This window comes from Mytilus trossulus, chromosome 13, assembly GCF_036588685.1.
Source record: "Mytilus trossulus isolate FHL-02 chromosome 13, PNRI_Mtr1.1.1.hap1, whole genome shotgun sequence".
NCBI lineage: Eukaryota > Metazoa > Mollusca > Bivalvia > Mytilida > Mytilidae > Mytilus > Mytilus trossulus.
In genome coordinates, this window is record NC_086385.1 from 46,754,299 (window position 1) to 46,775,211 (window position 20,913).

The 20,913-nt window shown below is 31.6% G+C and overlaps 1 protein-coding gene across 8 annotated transcripts in view; it reads left to right on the top strand.

Annotated features, from left to right (window-relative positions):
• The first annotated feature begins 314 nt into the window (after positions 1 to 314).
• LOC134693949 (sodium bicarbonate cotransporter 3-like) overlaps positions 315 to 20,913 on the top strand; it is a 70,298-nt gene continuing 49,699 nt past the window's right edge. For 4 of the 8 annotated variants that reach the window (XM_063554920.1, XM_063554926.1, XM_063554927.1 and 1 more), the window contains exons 1-2: positions 5,122 to 5,282; positions 20,212 to 20,388. In XM_063554920.1, the coding sequence (XP_063410990.1) occupies positions 20,295 to 20,388 (94 nt within the window). In that variant the 5' untranslated portion in view covers positions 5,122 to 5,282; positions 20,212 to 20,294. Of the gene's footprint in view, positions 407 to 5,121; positions 5,283 to 5,332; positions 5,403 to 14,485; positions 14,594 to 20,211; positions 20,389 to 20,913 lie in introns of those variants that run through there. The other 4 variants (XM_063554925.1, XM_063554922.1, XM_063554923.1 and 1 more) reach the window with 4 other exon arrangements.

Sequence of the window (20,913 nt, forward strand, 5' to 3'; positions counted from 1 at the left end):
TCTTCAAAATGTATTTAGTGTTAAGCACTAACCCCTTTCCTTCGGGGAAAAATATATTCATACGCAAAAATGAAGAGACAAAATTATAAAAAAAAATCATAAATAAAAACAAAACAAAAGTACATGAATGGATAGAGTGTTCGTACCTAAACATTATGTGTCAAAGTGACTTGTAATAGCATTAAATAGGTCATACGAATGATGATTCTGATAAAGGCAACATATTGTTAACGTGTGCTCAAAAGTTAATAAATAACTGGACATTTTGCCGGCAGCTGTTAAATGGTAAAAGCAACATATGTGACCAATTAACATGTAGGCTAGGAGTATGTTGAAACGGGTTGAAGTTGACATTTAAGTACATTCACAGTGCTTCCATTATTTTGGTTTTTACTTCATTGATTGGGTAAGTAGCCTTTTATAGCAGACTATGCGATATGGGATTTGCTCATTGTTGATGGCCGTATACGGGGTCTCTTGTAGAGTATTGTCTCATTGACATATAATATCGCATCCCCTTATATTTATATTAAAAGTTTAACATTTATACAAGTACAATGTTCAAACGTGATATGTTTAAGAAAAGTAATGGAAAGTTTTTTGTAATTAATTTAACGCGCCTTTTTTTCTTTTCAAAAATAGAAAAAAAAACTAGAACGACGCTAGCTATTTCAAGGAGGAAAGAATATTTCAAGTAGTGAACATTGAAGTGAAAATGGGATTGGTCAAAATCAGTCAATTTTTTTTATCGAATGAAAGAAAGTGTACTTTTAATCGTCATGCACCAAAAATTACCGTTAACGTCATTTGGCAATATTTTAACCATTATACAACATTAGGGTACCCCTGTGAATACCCTCATAAAACAAGCTGTTGAGTTTTCTTATTTGAATTGTTTTATATTTTTTATGTCGGTGCCTTGTATAGCTTGCTATGCCGGTACGAATTTTGTTCATTGTTGAAAGCCGTATCCACGGTATCTGACATCTGCTTCATTCGGTTTTCTCGGATAGTTGTCAATTACGGAATCCAACAGCATCTCCATATTTTTTTCTCTCTGTTTCTGGCTTCTTGTAACGAGTAGTTTTGAGATCATCCAAAAGAAATGTTTTTTGAGAAATTTATTAGCCTTCATTTACGATTTGGGGATAAGAGGCATCATTATAGCCTTCATTTACGAATTGGGGATAAGAGGCATCATTAATCCTCCTGGTAGAACTTATCTGGAATTCAGTTTTCTGCTTTGGCGTATAATCTTAACTGTGAGAGCACATGCAGGCACATGTCTCTGAACAATATCTATATGACGTAATATGTTGAGATGTTTACATGTACGATTTTTTTTACAGGAACAAGGTTCTTTTACCTATTAGCTAATTGTCACAATAAAGGGCAATATATTTTGTCAAGTGAGCAAAAAATATGTCTTTAGCGAATCATCTCCTGACACCCGCGATCGTCGAACATTCTAATTACATTTGAAAGAAGGAGAACTGATTTCCTCTGTTTTTGTTTCGTTCACAGGATACAATCCTCGACAAAATAAGTATATAAAGTTGTGTTTCCAGTTTGTGGAATACGCCTTTTCTGTAACACGTCTCTTAAAGTATATGAGGAGTCTTCTTCACGGGGTTCAACAATCAAGATACAAATCTGAGTACTGACGTCTGACCCCCTTTCCCCTTCATATGTTGCTCTTTGCGAAAATCTTTACCCATTGGTTTATTTAAGAGGAAAATCATAACCTCTTTTTCCCAGATGTTAGTAACATAATCTATTAAATCTTTACATGTTTATTTTCTGAACATAAGAACAAGATTCATTACTCATTCACATATATACAAATTTCCATCAATTGATAAACTATTGCACACAGATGATATATTTGACATTCCAAAATCAAAATAGTTACCCGTACCGGTGTGTGGGTATATATGTATATAGGAAAAGACCCCCGTGGTCCTGTTAGGTCATCAGTTATAACTTTAGTAGTCAATCATGAACTCGAAACTTTCACAGTAGCATTCAGGACGTTGACACGTGAATTCTACAAAATCGTGATTCTGTGACACGTGTCTGAAGTTGAAATGTTAGTTACAATCGGTGTTAGTTTTAACTGACTGATCTCTGTTTATTCTAAGTTAGACAGCTTTTGATTAAGTATAATGGGGCATGTGAAGAACAGTGTTTGTTTGGCGAAACACGTGTCTGTCCATGTCTTCTTTTTTTTAATACCAAACAGGGTCTTAGGATCCTCACATTTTGTGGGTTCTTTTTCTTTGTGACACACGTGTCTATCTATGGTTTGCATTAGGTTGCATGGATTGTTGGGTAAATTGCGTCCTTATTGCATGAAGTTTACCCAATCTTATAGTTATAGAAAAAAAATGATTTTATAGCTACATATATATACATTTTTTTTCTCTCATCCTTTCTTTCTTTCATTCTTTCTTTCATTTCGGCCTTTTCTCTCTCATTCATTCATTCTGGTTCTTTCATTATTTTCCTCTCGGCATTTTTTGTTAGGAAACTATGATCGATAAAGAAAAATGATTGAAACTTTTTTAACTGCATTTATATATTCATTTCTAATGAATGACTTTGGAACGTTTAAAAATTCTCATATCTAAAAATGTTGACTGCGTTCTTTTACATCGAGGTATACTGAGAACGGATTCAAGACTATATACTTATACCCAACATCTACATTTATGCATAGTAAAAACCTGTATAAATATCATTTCGTGATTACATTGACTGATCTATCTATATCCGCAGGTACCTTTTATTATGAAAACTGTCCATATACAATGTCTATTTTTGTTACATTTGTATTGAAGTTTACATTCCTAAATGGGACTATTTAAGTCGACATGACCTTGTCGATACTCTGTTGTTAGTGCTTCGGTACTGACATGATTTATCACAAACTTTTATCAAATCTCTATTTAGTGATAAACTGATTCTGAGGTTCCAAATCTACTGGACGAAGTTGACTTCAGATAGATTTGTCTATTTCATATCCCTTCTTTTGTCGCATGGCCCTTGTATGTGTTAAAACTTTTGACTGTATGGTATGCAGGGGCGGATCCAGCCATGCTCTTCGCTCCCATTCAAATGCATTGATCGTCCAAAAAAAGGGGGTTCCAACCCCGGGAACCCCCCTGGATCCGCCAATGGTACGGGCCTAAAGCTTCGACGGCGAGGCAGAACTTAAACCAAATTGTTTATTTGGCACCCTTCCCCACAGGCACTTGTCTCAATTTTTTTTTCCCTATATACTTTTTGAGACAAGTGCCTGTGCCCTTCCCCCGTGCATTTAGAATTATAACCGTGTTATTTCAGGACTTGAAATAGTCAATCTTAGTGCAAAAGATATTTCCCGTCTGGACATTTTCTGCATATAATTACATTAGATGTATGTTTCATTATAATACTTTATTCTGATTGGCTAACTGCATATCACGTGATATTCCTTAAGCAATTGCATTACACAATAAAACTTATCATTCATGATAACACGAGGTCCCAAAATAAAGTACACAGGTGAATTGAATAAAAAAAAGATAAAAATCGTGTTTTCATGAGCCCAGCTAAAAGATGTAATTATAAGTATTGAATGCTTCTTTTTGTAACTTCATAGGGTTGTAAAAGCGTTGACCGTGCGCACATTTTTGGAAATGTTTACAAAATGTACTTCGGTCAACGCTTTTACACCCCAAAGAAGTTACAAAAAGAACCATTCAATTCTTAAGTAATAACTTTCTGAAACAAATTCAAAAATTACTCTGGTTAGATCCTCCAACGCTGGAGTCTAGTCTACTTCTAGGTAAACTACATATCACTGCACTTCTACATACAAAAAATTATCTGTTAACCTTTGGTACCATAGCTAAAAACGACTGAAAATATGTTTACTGAAGTCAATTCGAAATTGTCACTGTGGAACTTAAACATCAAAACTGTAAAATTTGTGCTGTTAGTTCTATATGAATGAGTGTAGTTTCGGAACAAATGGGTTTACGTAAAGCCTGTTATAAAACCAAATTGCGTTTAGATACATACATTATACAGCACTCTAACCTGCACCACTCAAAAAATGGTAAAAAAAACCTTCAATTTGTTCATTATGTGAAGAAGGAACTAAAAACTAAGAATATTTCCTATTCTTATGCTCTGCTTTAACAATTATTTTTTTTATCACAAAACTTTATACAGTTGTTGAATCAAAGATTGAAAATGCTGCGTGGTCAGACATGTGGAATGATATGCAACGGCTAGAATGTTACAAATAATATCATACTGTACATGTGGTCTTTTAAATGGTACTCTGTGTTTCAAAAAAACCTTTACATAATCAATTACAAGAAGTCCGTGCTACTCTCTTCATGAAAAACGAAAGGCTCTTCTAGAATGTAAATAAACAAAAAAATATTATTTCTATGACTGAACGGTTAGTCTTACATGTTTAAGGTGGTATGGTGTCTAAATGAAGAAGAATTTAAAAATAAGACTTACTATACAAATCATTGATGTGATTTTAAAAAAGCAAAACTAAATGATAAAATACTTTTAAAAAATGCTTCGAAGAAGTCAAAAGAAAAGATAGCTTAGGGTAACGGTATGTTTTTTTCTGGCTAAAATACAAAATAGCAAAATTCCATGAAGATTCCTTCAGAAAATGCACTATTTCAGAGTTACATCCACTTAAATTGCAAATTTGAAAACATTAAAAATCAAGCAAATATTCTACACTTGTAACAATATTAATATTTATAAGTTTTATTCTTTATAAATTTGTTCTTTTAAATGAAAATTCACATTATATATCTGCATTCCTGCATCAAATTTTGCTAACATGATTGAAAATCTGGACATTAGGTTCTCTATTTTTTTACAATCCAAAATGGCAGAAGTATAGTTCCTGGAAATAGACTGTAAATATAGAAAAACATAATATACTTGATGAAATCCAGTTTATCCTGTTAAAGGAGGGAATCACAAAAGGTAACATGCAACCGGTAACAGGTGTTTTTTTTTTAATTCGTTACTTTTAAAAGAGGACCATTGTTGTCCTCTATAATGTTCAAAAAATATGGCTGGTATTTAGCACGACCTAATGTATTTTTTGGCACCTGTTTCCGGAGAGTTCCAGTCACGTTCGCGTGAAAGAAACTGAACTCTTGAACTGATTCTATGGAATATATGCTAATTATTTATTTGTTTGAATAACATTTTTATTCTCAGAAGTTAACAAATTGTGGAAATGTAAGTCATATAGCGTAAGTTTCAGTATAAATAGCTGAAAATTTTCCATGTTATTGAACGAGTTCAAATAGTCAATGGTCTTTGTTTGACGTCAACGGGAAGAAATTGTTGTCTGATTTCTCAATGTCAATCAGGTTATATGTTTAAATGGCCCATATTTATAAATTTAATGTTTCTTTTCCTCTTTGAATGTTTTTTTAAGTGATAGAACATCACATTGTCATTGATTGTGGTTTGTTACATGTGACACGAGTCCAGCACATGGAGGAGGATTCTGAATTTCTCTTAGATTTTAGACACATGGTTGGTACAATATATATGTTTACAATCCATTTACAGGTACATGTACATATATCTAGCACATGCTTCAAATTACCTGTTTGTAGATCTAGACAATAGTCAATCTTTGTGTAACTGGAGTCCCAAGATCATGTTTCTTCTTACAAAATCATCTTTGTCTTCACCGGGACTCGAAACCTGAACCTCTGTGTTACAAGGCAGCATGTATTCCAACTGAGCCAAAGAAGTACTTCCCTAGCTGAACTGCTTATGGCTGGCTAAGTACAATGAATCTACATATTTGCATGTACTATGATGTAGTCATAAACATTTGTACCAAGGGAAGCAATCCTGTCACACTTCCCCGACTTCAAGAATCATTATATTGTAATGATGATATCTTCATTTTACACTTCCGTGTCTAGGTAATTCTTTTTTTTTGGTTTTTATTGTTGGACGCCCAATTCATCTCTGACTCCACCAGGACTCTAGCCCAACAGTCCAACACCTCTGTGTTACAAGGCAGCACATATACCAACTGAGCTTAAACCCCGAAGTACACCGCTTTTTGATCAGTTTGGTGATGAGGAAAGTCACTGTATGGTTTCTCTTTATCAATGAATTTATGACCATATATTTGACAACGAGAAGCTGATGACTTGCAGATGCCTAGCCTTGTTTTACTTTCGTTACAAATATTATACTTGAAATGTCATTAGGTAAAGAATGTATAATGAAGGTCAACATATAAAGTGTGTTTACAATTTTTAATGTTTCCATATCTTAAATTTGTAATTTCATTTCAATAGATCATGTTGATTTGTAATCTTGACAATGTACTTTTATTCAATACTTCTTTCATATTTGAGTATATTGCTTCATTGAAGAAAGACAAATGTGGACACTTTTGCCAAAAAGTGGACACATTCATCATGCTTTTTGAAAGTTTTATTTTGTACTAGGGAAAATATAAATAATAAAAAATAAAAATAAATTTTCAATTTATACAAACAATTTAACTCTGAAATCATTATGTGTGAATATTCAATGCATATGTATTTTGATGATAAAAATTCTTTCCTCTAAAACTAAGGTCATTGTCTTTTCTCCGCGAACTGTTATCAGATGTGAAACCATAACCTCAACTGTTTGGCAATTAAATCTGTCACAAGTTGATAAAATATTGTAGCTGTTTCAGATCATACAAATTCAGTCCGGACTGAAGATTTTCGGGGTTTAAGAAGTACTTTCCGAGCTCAACTGCTAACAGCTGGCTAAGTATCTACTACATACATGTATACCAATCCCTTCGCATTATGTAGGATAGTATGTATAGAAATAATTTATGGTGTACATGAATGCAATTTCGTATCCCATACAACTGAAGGGAGGGAGATTTTGTGTGCACTTGGCTTTCAAATATCATCATTTACATGTAGCTTGTAGAAAGCTTAAAACAAATGTTTTTCGCACATCTATAGACAAGTACAATGATTATTGCTGGTTTTTCTCTCTTATTTGAAAATGATATTGTGATATTTATTATACTGTACCTCATGATCAGTTATCATTTTCTATATAAAATTAGTACCTTTGAATGGTTTTACACTGACTAGGAATTTTTGGGGCCCTTTATACATGTAGCTTGCTGTTCGATGTGAGCCAAGGCTCTGTGTTGAAGCCTGTACCTTGACCTATAATGGTTTACTTTTAGAAATTGTTACTGGGTTGGAGAGTTGTCTCATAGGTACTCATACCACATCTTCCTATATCTATATATATATTACACTAATTTGTAGGATCCTTTACTATAGATAATTTAGCTGATCTGTAACAATAACATCTTCATGCCTTATATATCATGTACTGTAATACGCCGCTAGATTAAAACTGACGTGGAAAGGTAACACATGGCCAGCGAAAACTCTTTTTTGAGAGCCCAGGTGGTCGTGTGGTCTAGCGGGACGGCTGGGCGATTTGGTGTCACAATATCACAGTAGCATGGGTTCGAATCCCGGCGAGGGAAGAACCAAAAATTTGCGAAAGCAAATTTACAGATCTAACATTGTTGGGTTGATGTTTAGACAAGTTGTATATTATATATATATATACAATATTTTCACTATTTTTCAAATTACAAGCATTAAACTTTTTGACCAGTCAATAGTTTCCATCTATTGGACCTCAGTGAAACTATTTGACTCTGCAAGCGTCATTATATTTCGTGGAATTTGAAAAGCAGCTGCGGGATTGGATAATGTTGAAAATACTGTGGGAGTAATAACGTCATGTTTTACCTATTGTATCTAGGGTTGGCATCAGTGTGGAATGTAGCCTTAATTAGCATTCAAAATATAAATGAAGTAAAAGTGAAACAGTATGGTTGTGTTTCTGCTTTTTATATTCAGATAGTTGATATAGCCCTGAGATTTACTGTCTGTAGTCTCTTTCAGTATTATAAAATACTTACTGACTGGGTATTTTCGTGGACAAGCAAGTTTACTCATGTTACTGTCCTCTCAGATACAACTATTAAACTCGGCTAAAGCTCAGGGCAATAGATTGGCTTCAGGAACAATAAACTAACTTTTCCACTCATACCCAGTCAATAAGTATAAAATATATATTGCTCTTTGGGCTTGACATGCTTGAGTGAAGACAGAGACGTTTTGCAAGATAGATGTATTGATACATGTACCAGGGATCTCCATGGCCTGTTTAACGATGACGCCCCGCCATCGTTCAAATGTCTTGTGCCATCGTTAAATTGGCTTCCGCCATCGTTCAAAACTGTTATCGTTTAAAAGCCCGACACCATTTTTTTTAGCAATTATAATCAAATTCTTGTAATTGCATAACCCTTAGGCTTTTTTTTTATCTCATAATCCAATACAGTTCTAACGCCTGAGGGATATCCGGATTAAGATCGCTAATCACTTGTACCTGAGCTTGTACAGGTAGATCAATTAATGAGACAGGAGAATACTATCTGAAGATAGACGATCCATTTGTTGAATTCTTCAACTAAGTTTCCGCAAATGCTTATGATAATTTAGATTAAATAAATGATAATAATCCAATTTCAAAGAAAACAGTTTAACAAGTCAAACACATGCTTTTATTTTGACTTATGCAATCAGCATCCCCCTTTTTTTAAAAGTACAAAATAAGACGTAAAACAGTTATTATTATTTCATCGCAAATAAGTCGAGTACTGCTGTAACAATAATATAGAATTACATGTACTTTAAAAGTTACAAAGTAAAAACGTTTAATATTTCCTGTCAAAAGAAATGTCGTATCGTAATTCCGAATTCATTTCGTAGTTTACAATCAAATTGATACATCTGCGTTTCCGGTTTCTATTCAGACTCGAAAGATGCGTGTTGTATAGCATCCATTTGCTAGAAAAAGTTATTAAAAAGCTTTTTATTTGTCAACGTTTGCTTTACAAATCTCTTCAACCTTACGAATTGTCTTGTTGTTGCTGCGGTAATAGGTACATGCCTTCTGAATTTGACAGCCGTGTCTGTGAAAAATAAGCTTCACATGTCATGATTTTTAACCCCCATTACAATTACCAAAAATAGCAAGAAAACTACATGGGGACCTTCATGACAGCTTTATGTCATTCTCGACTAAAGGGGGGGGGGGGGGGGGGAGGGACCATGAAGGCTTGGCATTTGAATGGTTACAAACGGCAATTGCCAATTCTTGAAAATATTTATACTTCTATTTATAATGAAAATTCAAATAAATATAATTTAAATGAGCAATGAACTAGCATGTTCACCATTCCTTATGTGGAGGGATGAAATACTTCCTATTGCGCTACACTGTACGGCGTAGACATGGTTTGTGATGGTGAAAGTTCCTCCATCGTTCAATTTTCATCCATGGAGATCCCTGATGTACATGTATATACTTTAACCCTTAACATTTCTTAAGCTTGCTTCTATGACATTGTGGCACTACTGGTTATCTCTAGCATGTAAAATATAAAATTTCAAATTGATACTGACTTGTCTGCACAGATGTGCCAAGATTAAATCAACCCGTTGGTCCTGATCATAAAATTTTATATCATTCAATAAAAATATACATAATTTAAGCACGTTGAAAGTCTTTTAAAAAGTATTAACATAAGTACAGAATTCCAAAGTACATTTGTAAATTCAAAAGGAGGCTTGGGAAGTCCAAATGAACTGACAAAATGAAATGTTAGACTATATCAACCAATGGAACAAAAAAAAAAAGTCATATTCTTAACTTTTTACAGACATTTTCCAAAGAAAAAACTTACGCATAGTTATACACTTTAATTCAGTCACTGACCCGCGATATCACGGGTATGATCTGGTGAATATATAAGAAGATATGGTGTGAGTGACCATGAGACAACTTTCCATTCAAGTTGCAATGTCAATGAATAAAAAGTTAACAATTATAGATCAGAGTACAATTACAGTCTTCAATACAGAGCCTTGGTTCATACAGAACAACAAGCTTTAAGGGCTCCAAAATGACTAGTGTAAGACTTTTGATATAAACATGTATACAATGTAGAATAAAATCCCTGATTTACATTGTTATTAAATGGTATAAATTTTGTACTTTATAATGGAACAAATGCTTAAGCTATGTTTTCCTTTCATGGTAGTACTTACATGTGACGTACATTGTATACATATCACTTAAAGTATTATAGGAACTTGATCTTAGATTGGATACCACATCAATAATTAAGGATTATTAAATACCAGTTAAATGGTGTCAGTGTAACATTAAAAGACAAAGAAAAATTATGTGTTTACTGTACACCGATCTAATTTTTATCCCCAACCCTAAAGTTTTTTAGACCAGTTTTGATTAAGCAAGTGTTGAACATGTTGAAGTCACAATGTTGCATGCATGCTCCCATAGACTCAATGCAAAAAATATTGAAAATAAAAAAAAATCCCTACCAAATTACCCCAGTATTTTTTTTCAGTATGGACAGTAAACGCACATACATAAATGCATGTACATGTACTTTCTTTTTGGCCTCATTGAAAACAAATGTCTGTACAATTTAATGATGAATTCAAAAATCTAATTCTAAGGTGTCCCACTTCATGTACTACTACATGTACTGATAGGCTTCTTTGGCAGGTTGACATAAGTCACATGACCTCGAATTGTAAAACATTAAAAAAATATGTAATATGTTTTAAAGACCTGAGGGTCATTAGGATAAATAAGGATATTAAACACATTACCATTTAATTATTAAATATCTTTAATTGAATAAGTGTAGGGTAATAGCTAAGAAGGAAACACACATACAAGGAAGGAAGTCAGGATCATTCACTTGGAACAAGCATCAATTAATAACTTATCATTGAGTTCAGACAATGGGTGATCCTGTATGAATTAGATTATTTCTAGTGGTGTTCCTATTATCGATCATAATCGAAAAACTCTATCTATTAGCCATGGCCGTTTCAGAATCTAAGGGACTATATAGCTAGTATTGTTAATTTTATTGTTCATATATACACCAAAATGAAAACAACTTCGTGTTATTCATGTCATTGGCCATGTTGGTTGCATTGAATTTCAATTGTTAAAACATTTTTTATGACATTTTGGTGTACACTTTAATGTATTACCCCGTGTACTTAGAATTCTTAGATTCTGAAATACATGTATATTCAAAAACTGCCCTTAACATATTTATAGATTTTTTATTATGAAAAACACCATTATTATATATAGTCAATTTTGATAATTCAGTCAGTGTTTTCCCCAGGACCATGAGGACCTTTTAGCATCATTGTAATGTGATGCTATATTTCTAAATGTGATGCTATCTGATTTGATTTTCTTATAGATTGTGTTATGGATGTGATGCTATAATTTTTAGAAACATGATGGTACATGTACATTGTATCTTTATTTTACTTTTTACAAGGATGCTTTATGAAATATCTGGGGAGAACACTAAATTCAGTATATTACTTTTGTAGTTCATTAAATTTTTTATGTTAATTTGTAAGTCAAAACTTTTGTAAAAATATTTGGACCTTTTTCTTTTCTAATCTAGGCAATTATCATGATTATTTTTTGCCATGACTGCCCCTTTTTTGTCTTTTATATGTTGAAGTATAAACAAATCTGCATTTTCATTTGTTTTAAGTATAGACTTTGTTAAGTAATGATACTTGAATTCTGAAGAACAGAACAAATGCTGCAAGAAAATACAAAAAATTCAAGAAAATTCAAAGTACAAAACATACAAGAAAATACAAAAAAATACAAAAAACAAAAGAAAATACAAAATATACAAAAATTAAAAGTCAAGTTTATCATTTGTTTTTAGGGAATAGCACATACAAAATACATCTGACAAGTCATTCCAATACTTTTATTTTGAAAATTGATCATGAGTAATTTGACTTTACATATTTTATGATTATATATAATCTTACTTTTCATACATTTATTGATTAAAAATATATATTAAACAAAGCATCCATGCCAGTAAAGTATCAATTTCAACATAAGAATTAAATTTACCGTTTAAAGCACTTACTGATATTTAAAGATTTAAGAAATCAACTTTACTATTGTTACATTTCTATAACAAGCAACTGTTTGACATTTACTTCTGTAAGGAATATCTACAAAATTAAGTGATTTATTGAAATTCTGAAGAAAAAGATATAATCTGGCAGAATCAATTGTTCAAAATTGTTGTTGGAAATATTATATGTCCAGCATGCATGCATGTATAACTTCATGTCCAAGAAAAAAGTAGACGACAGTTTTAAGCAATTAACAATCAATCAATCATTGACCAGTTAACCTAAGCCATTATTAAATTCTGAATAATTTTGAATTCAGGAAAATTAAAAAGAATTGTGCAATGTATGATGTAAACTAACCTATCTAAGTACATGAAATAGGGATAGCCATGTTTGTAGGGCTAAAGTACCAGCTGGTAACTTTCACTGATATTTCAGTTTGATCTAACCAACAACATGACCAACCCTGGCCTCACGGTCATAAAACTTTCGAGCATGTTTTTTGTACTCAGACTCGAAAATCAACCAATCAAAATGCTGGATTTCATGTTTCGAGCATGATTTTTGTGCTCCAAGCACTGAGCAAAGTTTTATGACTTCAAGGCCAGGTCTTTGCCATTAACCCTCCTTAAATGGGATAGTTTTCATTAAAGACACTTATCAATTTTCCAGATTCAAATAAATCTTTGTTTATATTAGTACTGTGTTAGATGTGTTAGCTGCTAATATAAACTAAGAAATAATCTTTTTAGCCCTTCTCTGATCAGTGATATCACATTCTATGTTTCCCACTGACCAGCATAATGTAAACAAACACACACATTTGGTGCCTTGGCAGTAGAAAGCTTGAATGTTTTGCATAGTGTACATGTTAAAAGTATTGCAGTTATATTATATAATTTCAACATTTACTATCTAAATTACAATAACATACAGGCGTAACATTACTCTGTGTCAACAATTTACTTGAGTGGGTTATGCATTATAATAGTATATTATACTAGTGATAAAAGACAGATTTCCTTAACAATTGTAAGAATGAAGATTTTTTACTTGTTAATTTTAAGCATTAAATCAAATATATTTTGTCAGTTTTTGTTTAATCAATGTTTTTCTTTGATAACTTATACAAATAAAGATGCATAGATCTTCCTGGATTTTTATTCTATCGTAAAAATACGTGGAAATACTATTGCGTAGTGAAAATGTAAACTTAAAGGTGAAGGGAAGTAAAGTGAAACTTAAGCATTTTGTAAATGTGTTTAAACCATTTAAATACAATTGTATAGTGTATGCTGTTAAAAGTAAATGTTTCCTATATATGTTAAAATGTAAATATAAAGTACTAAATATTAACATGGGCACATTTTGTTGTTAAAAGCTCATTAGACTATCCACTTTTCATGATTTGGTGATAGAATTTGTACATCAGGTAGAATCCAAGTTGGACATCTTTGCAAAAATTTATATTCACTTTATTTTTCTACTGTCAAAAGTCACAAATATTATTAGTACATTGTAGTTTTAATTTATACATGTACAGTACATGTAAACACACCAAGAATACGAGGGCACCAATATTATAGTAAAGCAATTTTACAATATTATTAGCATAAAACATTTTTTTTAAAGTAACCTTTCATGAACTTTTTTCTTAATGTGAGCATAGAAGTTAAAAGACTTCAATAAATAAAATCAAGGCTAAGGGACATTGGCCCTAATTCTTAACTTGTACTTATATTTGTTAAAACCTTTAATTTCATTTTTACTTTAATGTTAAATACAAATAAAGTTTTCAATGGAGGTTGTCTGTACCATACAAATAGTTTTAAGTGTATGTAATTTTATATCATACAAAATATTTAAACTGCATATAGGAGAAGCCATATATATATATAAAAGAAGATGTGGTATGATTGCCAATGAGACAACTATCCACAAAATACCAAAATGACACAAACATTAACAACTACAGGTCACCGTACGGCCTTCACCAATGAACAAAGCCCATACCGCATAGTCAGCTATAAAAGTATATAAAGAAAAGAACAAAATGCTTACTGTTAATTTAGAAATTATTGCATGCATATAAATGTATTATTGTGATTTTGGAAGTATAGACAAAAAGGCAAGATTAATTATTGCAATTTATATATATTTGTGTCTCGTATTAGAATATGAGTTTTTATATATTATTGTGATATTATTTGCATAAAATAAAAAAAAAGAAATTGCTATAATTTCTGAATTTACAGTACACTAATACAACATATAATAATATTTTGACCCCATAGCCTGTTTTTACTCCAGCCCCTCGATGTTTAAATCCCATGGTATATGATCAGTAGGAGATTAACAATGTTTAACACAGTAGTGTAAACAGACTGGGAACATTTGTAACATTTTAATATCAATTGTCAACTGTCACACAAATGAACCATTGATATGGGGAAAAGATGTAACAGTTATATTCATAAAAGGTGAGGGATAATTATTTATACAGTGGCAAACAAAATTGATGCTGACTTTGGGATCCTTTATTACATGTATGTGTTGTGCGAACGTATAAAGTAGGAAACTTTAAATGTATGTTGTGTGTTCGATTTAAATGGAAGGAGGTTTTGACGGTAATTGTTACTTCGGCTTTTTGAGAATGAGATAGGGATCTAAGGTCATCTAGGTTGAAGCATGGAAATATTATATTGACGTCATTATGAAATTTCTATGGTTGAAGGAAGCTATATATTTATGTAGTTTGTTAAAGTCATTTTTGTAAGTAACTTTTCTTGGATAAGTTAATTTTAAATATATAAATATTGTATTTGTAAAGATGACTTGTCTAGAATCAAGTAGGGATCTGAGGTCATGTCGGAGGTCATCTAGGTTGAAGCATGAAATTATTACATTGACGTCATTATAATACTTTTATGGTTGAAGTTTAAGGTAGCTAGCTTTATGTATACCTTAATATGTAGTATAATTGACTTTCCTTGGATTAGTTTAGGAATTATTTAATAGAATTTAATAATCCTAATTTTGTTTGTAAATAAATGTGTATGATCATTTGAGATATTTGGTACATGTATAGAATGATGCTAGCTATAAAGCCTGCACCGTTAGCCACTAGTCTGCCCCAGACTAGTAAAATTTTATTCTGTCACAAGTAAACTTTTGCAAAACTTGTTTAGACATACACATAAGGAAAATGTCAGAATATTTGTATTTGGATTAGTAGTTTGTACATGTACTTGATAGGTATTATACAGTGTTCTCCCCAGGAAATGCATTTAGCACACAGGCACTTGTCTCAGAATTTTTTCCCCCTATAGATATACCTTAATATAACACTTGCACACACTAATAAACAGTACAGGAAAACACTTAACTTTTGAATAACGCTAAAATCACACGCACTTGTCTCTCAAAAATACCTGTATGCAACCAGGTTGTTTTTGGTCGTATATATATATTAAAATAAACATATCAGGATCAATGATTGTAATTATGTGTTATAGTATGGTATATATAGGAATTTTTTTTCTGAGAGAAGTGCCTGGGATTTAGCAGCATGGTAAACAGGGAAATTTGAAATACTATCTTGTTTCTAAAAGCAATAGCATCACATCCATAACATAATCTATAAGAAACTAGTCAAACATTCAAAAATATAAGATCACATTACTCTGATGCTGAAAGGTCTTAGGGAGAACACTGGGTCATCGTATAATGCTAGCTTCAATTTAATAGGGCGCTGATCTTAGTTTTGGATTCCATTCCAATTTCTTTGTCCCATGATGTTTGTAGCCCTCTTTGATGCAGATGTATCTTTATTAGTTGGTACATGTATGATTTTAAGGCTTAAGTTAATTAAGGTCCTAAACTTACATACTTAGTTTGAAATTGCATCACTACATACATTGTACCTGCCAACTTTTAAAAATGCCTATGGGGATTTTGCGTGCAAGATGGCTGTCCTAGTCCTTAAAAACCTTCAAGGGGGTCTGCATATACATTTTAATGTTGTTTTTTGTCTTCTACATACTTTTATAAGCCTAAAGTCATTGTAAAATTATAATTTGTTTTGTTTCAATTGTGGACAAAATTGATCTTTCAAAATTTCAATTTGGGAGCTTCCATAAGGGGAAATCCCCTGGAAATAGTGACAGTTGGCAGGTATGTCACTACTTTCTTCATCAAATGCTGTTTCAGTAGCCCTCTTTATTGCAAATCTATCTTCATTTGATTATAGTACTAATTAAAACATGCATATTGTATTCTTTCATGTTACACATGTTATTACTAGTTAAGCAACACAATGTGACAGGTATATAATATAATGTACCCAACAACTGCTCCTTTTAATTAGGTTAAATGGAATTGCACGAAAATTTTATGACATATATTTTGACATTTTTCGTCATCACAGGTGTATAGTCTGTACTAAACGTGTTGTATATTTGTTTTAGGTGTGAGCTTATCGGTCATTGTATTTTCTGTTTTAGGTGCAAGCTTATCGGTCATTGTATTATCTGTTAAGTAAATGTCATTGACCTTAAACACAATCATGAATGGTCACTTTATTAAGCCTTACTACACATGTACCCATTTGGAATACCCTCATAACCTAAGGGACGACATCAAAAGATCAATGTAAGATCAAAAACTTAATTCAAATAGTTTGGGAAGGGGGTTGAACTACTGCAAGATTTGGTTATCTGACATTGATTTTTACAAATATATATCCATATGGGTCAATCAATTTTTCCCAAATCAAGTTAAGAGAGTGAAAAAACTATATGAATTAAGTTTTTTATCCTTCATTGAACTTTTGATGTTGTCCCTAAAGAGATGCAACACTTACATTCAATTTCCTTTTAGGAATATTTGCACTTGAAATTGAATAATCTATCTTCATTTTTGTCGATTCCAGTGGCTGATCCAGAAATTTTCATAAGTGGGGGCCCACTGACTGGCTTGTAGGGGGCCGATCTGGTCATGCTTCAGGTATTCCCTATGTAATCAACCAAATTTTCTACAGGAAAGGGGAGGCCTGGGACCTCTCTGAATATGTCTCTAAATTCTATTATAATACTGTATATAATGATTTAAAAAAAAATTTATCTACTTTTATTGATAAAACTGTTTTAGAAAAAACCCAGCTACATTTTATGAAACAAGTACTGGGGACAAAAAGAAGCTCAACAAATCTAGCTGTTAGAAATGAACTAGGACTTTTGCCATTAGAAACTTTCATAAAAACCCAAACTATGATGTACCTATCTAGATTAAATAATGAAAATCTAAACCCACTTCTTAATGAAGCCTTTAAATTAACTAAATGTTTAGATACCAAGGGAACATACTCTTGGTATACTTTTGCAAAAAATGTGTCACAAGATATAAATATTGACATTAAACTTATTGAGGAAAATAAAACTTTAAAACAGACTAAAATGTTAAAACCCCAATTAAAAAAAAGTTATATCAACTATTATCAAACTCTTATTGATGATAAAATAAATAACTTAAATGAAAATAATAAAATATATCTATATAAATTTCTTAAATCTAATATCAATAACCAAATGCAATACTACCTATCACACATAAGTAAAGAGACAAGAAAAATGTTAACCAAATTTAGAATAAGCGATCATTGTCTCTTCATAGAAACTGGACGATATACCAAAATACCACGAAATGAAAGAAAATGTAAACGTTGTAATATCTTAGACGATGAATTTCATTTTTTCTTCAACTGTAAAATAAATAAAAATATAAGAGAAATCTTTCTAAAATATAATATACAAAAATATGTAAATTTTAATACACTTAATTTTACTGATAAACTCGTGATAATACTTAATCCATCAACACCAAATGATGTAAAAGCAGTTGTTTCTTTTATTAAAGAGTCATTAGAACTGAGGAAAGGAGAACAGTAACTGTTTTTATCATATTTCTTATAATATTGTTGAGTTTTCACTATGTTTCATTATGTTTGTTTGTCAATGTATTTGCCACAACCAAAATTGTTTTTTGTATGTTTTGCAAATAAAGATATATTTATACTTGAAAAATAAATAAAGTACACATACATTTTGTAAATGTATCATTTTGTTGCATTATATTATGATTAAGAACTCATATTTTAAATGTCCAATTTCTTCCGTCAGATTAGAAATAAAATTGATCCTAGCTAATTGATTAAAACAGTAAGGTCATATTACATTGGAAATTGCAATAGCTCTATGGTGCATACACAAATTATCATGATTATCAGATATGTATAGTGTAAATTGGGGTTGGACTTAAAATACAATATTATAAGTATAATTATATTCCTGATTTTGTCAATAAAAAAAAAAGTTTGAAAAACTTGAGACCTAAAAAGTGACAGTTATATTTATTATGTCCCTTTTAATATTTTTGAAGCAGGCAAGACACAGATATATTCTTAGAAGGATCATTAATCTGATAAAACGTTAATTGAGAAGGATCAGTTGATAAGTGTTGCGTTGCGGTAGACACTGAGTTTACCTTTTACTTGGGGAAGATAGTTACCTTGGAATAAACACGGAACTTTTGACCTTTCATGCCAAGTTATTTGCTTTTGAATTAATGCTGCACTGATTTCCCATTTTATCATGTTTATTGATAAAATGATAATATGAATAACAAAATTTTATTGAAAGACTTTATTATCCATTCAGACCGAGATTCAGACATTGACTTACAGGTACAAAAGAGGCTAAGAATATAATCTGTTTTCTGTTTTCACACAATGGAGATTTTTGTTTGTTTTCACATTACAATTTCAATCAAAAATATCCTTTGCTGTGTAGTGTTGTAATTCAGATTATAGGGAGAGAGAAAAGAAATAGTTACTACACACTTGGATGCAGTGCTGTTGAGAAAATTAATTATATGACTTCAAGGTCATATAGATGTCAGACATTTATATACAGTGAAACCTTTCTTTAACAAAGTCTTTTTATAAGGCAGCAACCATTTGATTTTCTGGGGGGGGGCTATGTTTTTTTTTGGAAAAAAAAGTTTGTTTCCAGTTTTTGGAGAAAAAAATAATTTGTTTTTGATTCTGTGAAAAAAAAATTGTTTGTTTCACCCTCAGCTGCCACTATATGTTATGCCAAAATTGAAAGAAAAAAAATGTTTTCGACTTGTCGCGAAAAAAAATAATTGTTTTTCGCCACAGGCGAAAAAAATAATTTGTCCAGAAAAAAAACCATAGCCCCCCCCCCAGAAAATCAAATGGTTGCTGCCTAACAGCATCTTGATTACATTTATTTTTGAACATGGCTAATCTGTTATCTAACAAATTTTTTGATCCCATACAATGTAGTTCTGAACTTCTGACAGACAGTTGATATAGTTTTGACTGAACATATAGGCTAAGGGATTGGAACTTTAGTCAAATATACAGTTGTACCAGAAAGAATTCTTGTTTTCACACTACAAGTTCAATCAAAAATATCCATTGCTGTGTAGTGTTTTCACACTACAATTTCAATCAAAAATATCCATTGCTGTGTAGTGTTTTCACATTACAATTTCAATCAAAAATATCCTTTGCTGTGTAGTGTTGTAATTCAGATTATAGGGAGAGAGAAAAGAAATAGTTATTACACACTTGGATGCAATGCTGTTGAGAAAATTAATTATATGACTTCAAGGTCATATAGATGTCAGACATTTATATACAGTGAAACCTTTCTTTAACAAAGTCTTTTTATAACAGCATCTTTGTTACATGTATCTTTGAACATGGCTAATCCGTTATCTAATAAATTCTTTGATCCCATAGTTCTGAACTTCTGACAGACAGTTGATATAGTTTTCACTGTACATATAGGCTAAGGGATTCGAAAGTCAAATATATAGTTGTACAAGAAAGAATTTAAAAAAGAAAACAAGTGCAGAGCTTAAACTCAATAAGAACACAGAATATTGAAGGGTGTAGCTACATGTATTAAATGTAGGCAGGGATAATTTATTGTATTTTTGGTACTTACATTTCTTGATGATCATGTAAATGTTTGGTTTAAATAAAATCATAGCTTTTTTTTTTCTATTTCAGAAATAATTTAATATCAGAATGAACATAGAAGAAGAATACAGTGAAGAGGATAAAATAATTTGAATCTATAAATAGAACTCATCATGCCTATGGATACGCCCACTATACCCAATTTACCCATCAGGGATTTGGGATCATTTGCCAATGCACATGTGCCCAGTGATGCTGATATAAAAGGTAACTCATCAAAACATCTTATCTGCTTTCAAAATTAAAAGCACCTGTTAGTTCACTGTTGGTTTTAGAATTGTGAGTATAAAAAAGAAGATGTGGTATGATTGTCAATGATTGTCGGCAGCGGCGTCCACAAATATTCACTCTGGTTAAAGTTTTTGAAATTTTAATAACTTTCTTAAACTATACTGGATTTGTACCAAACTTGGACAGAAGCATGTTTCTAATCATAAGATAGTCAAATGACATGAATGATAGTATCCAGAAGTAAATTTGTAAAAAAAAAAATCTCATTTTTCTCGTATTTTACTTATAAATGGACTTAGTTTTTCTTCCAGTTAACATTACATACAGTCTGAAGTTAAAGTTTTTAAGACATTTTTAAGGTTTTTTAACTATCCTGGATTTTACCAAATTTGGATAGAAGCTTCTAAAAAATCAAAAGATAGAATCGAGAGGAATATTTTTATTGATTTTTTCCATCACTTTTCTTTAGTGTGTGATTAACAGCAAAAGTAGGCGAGAAAC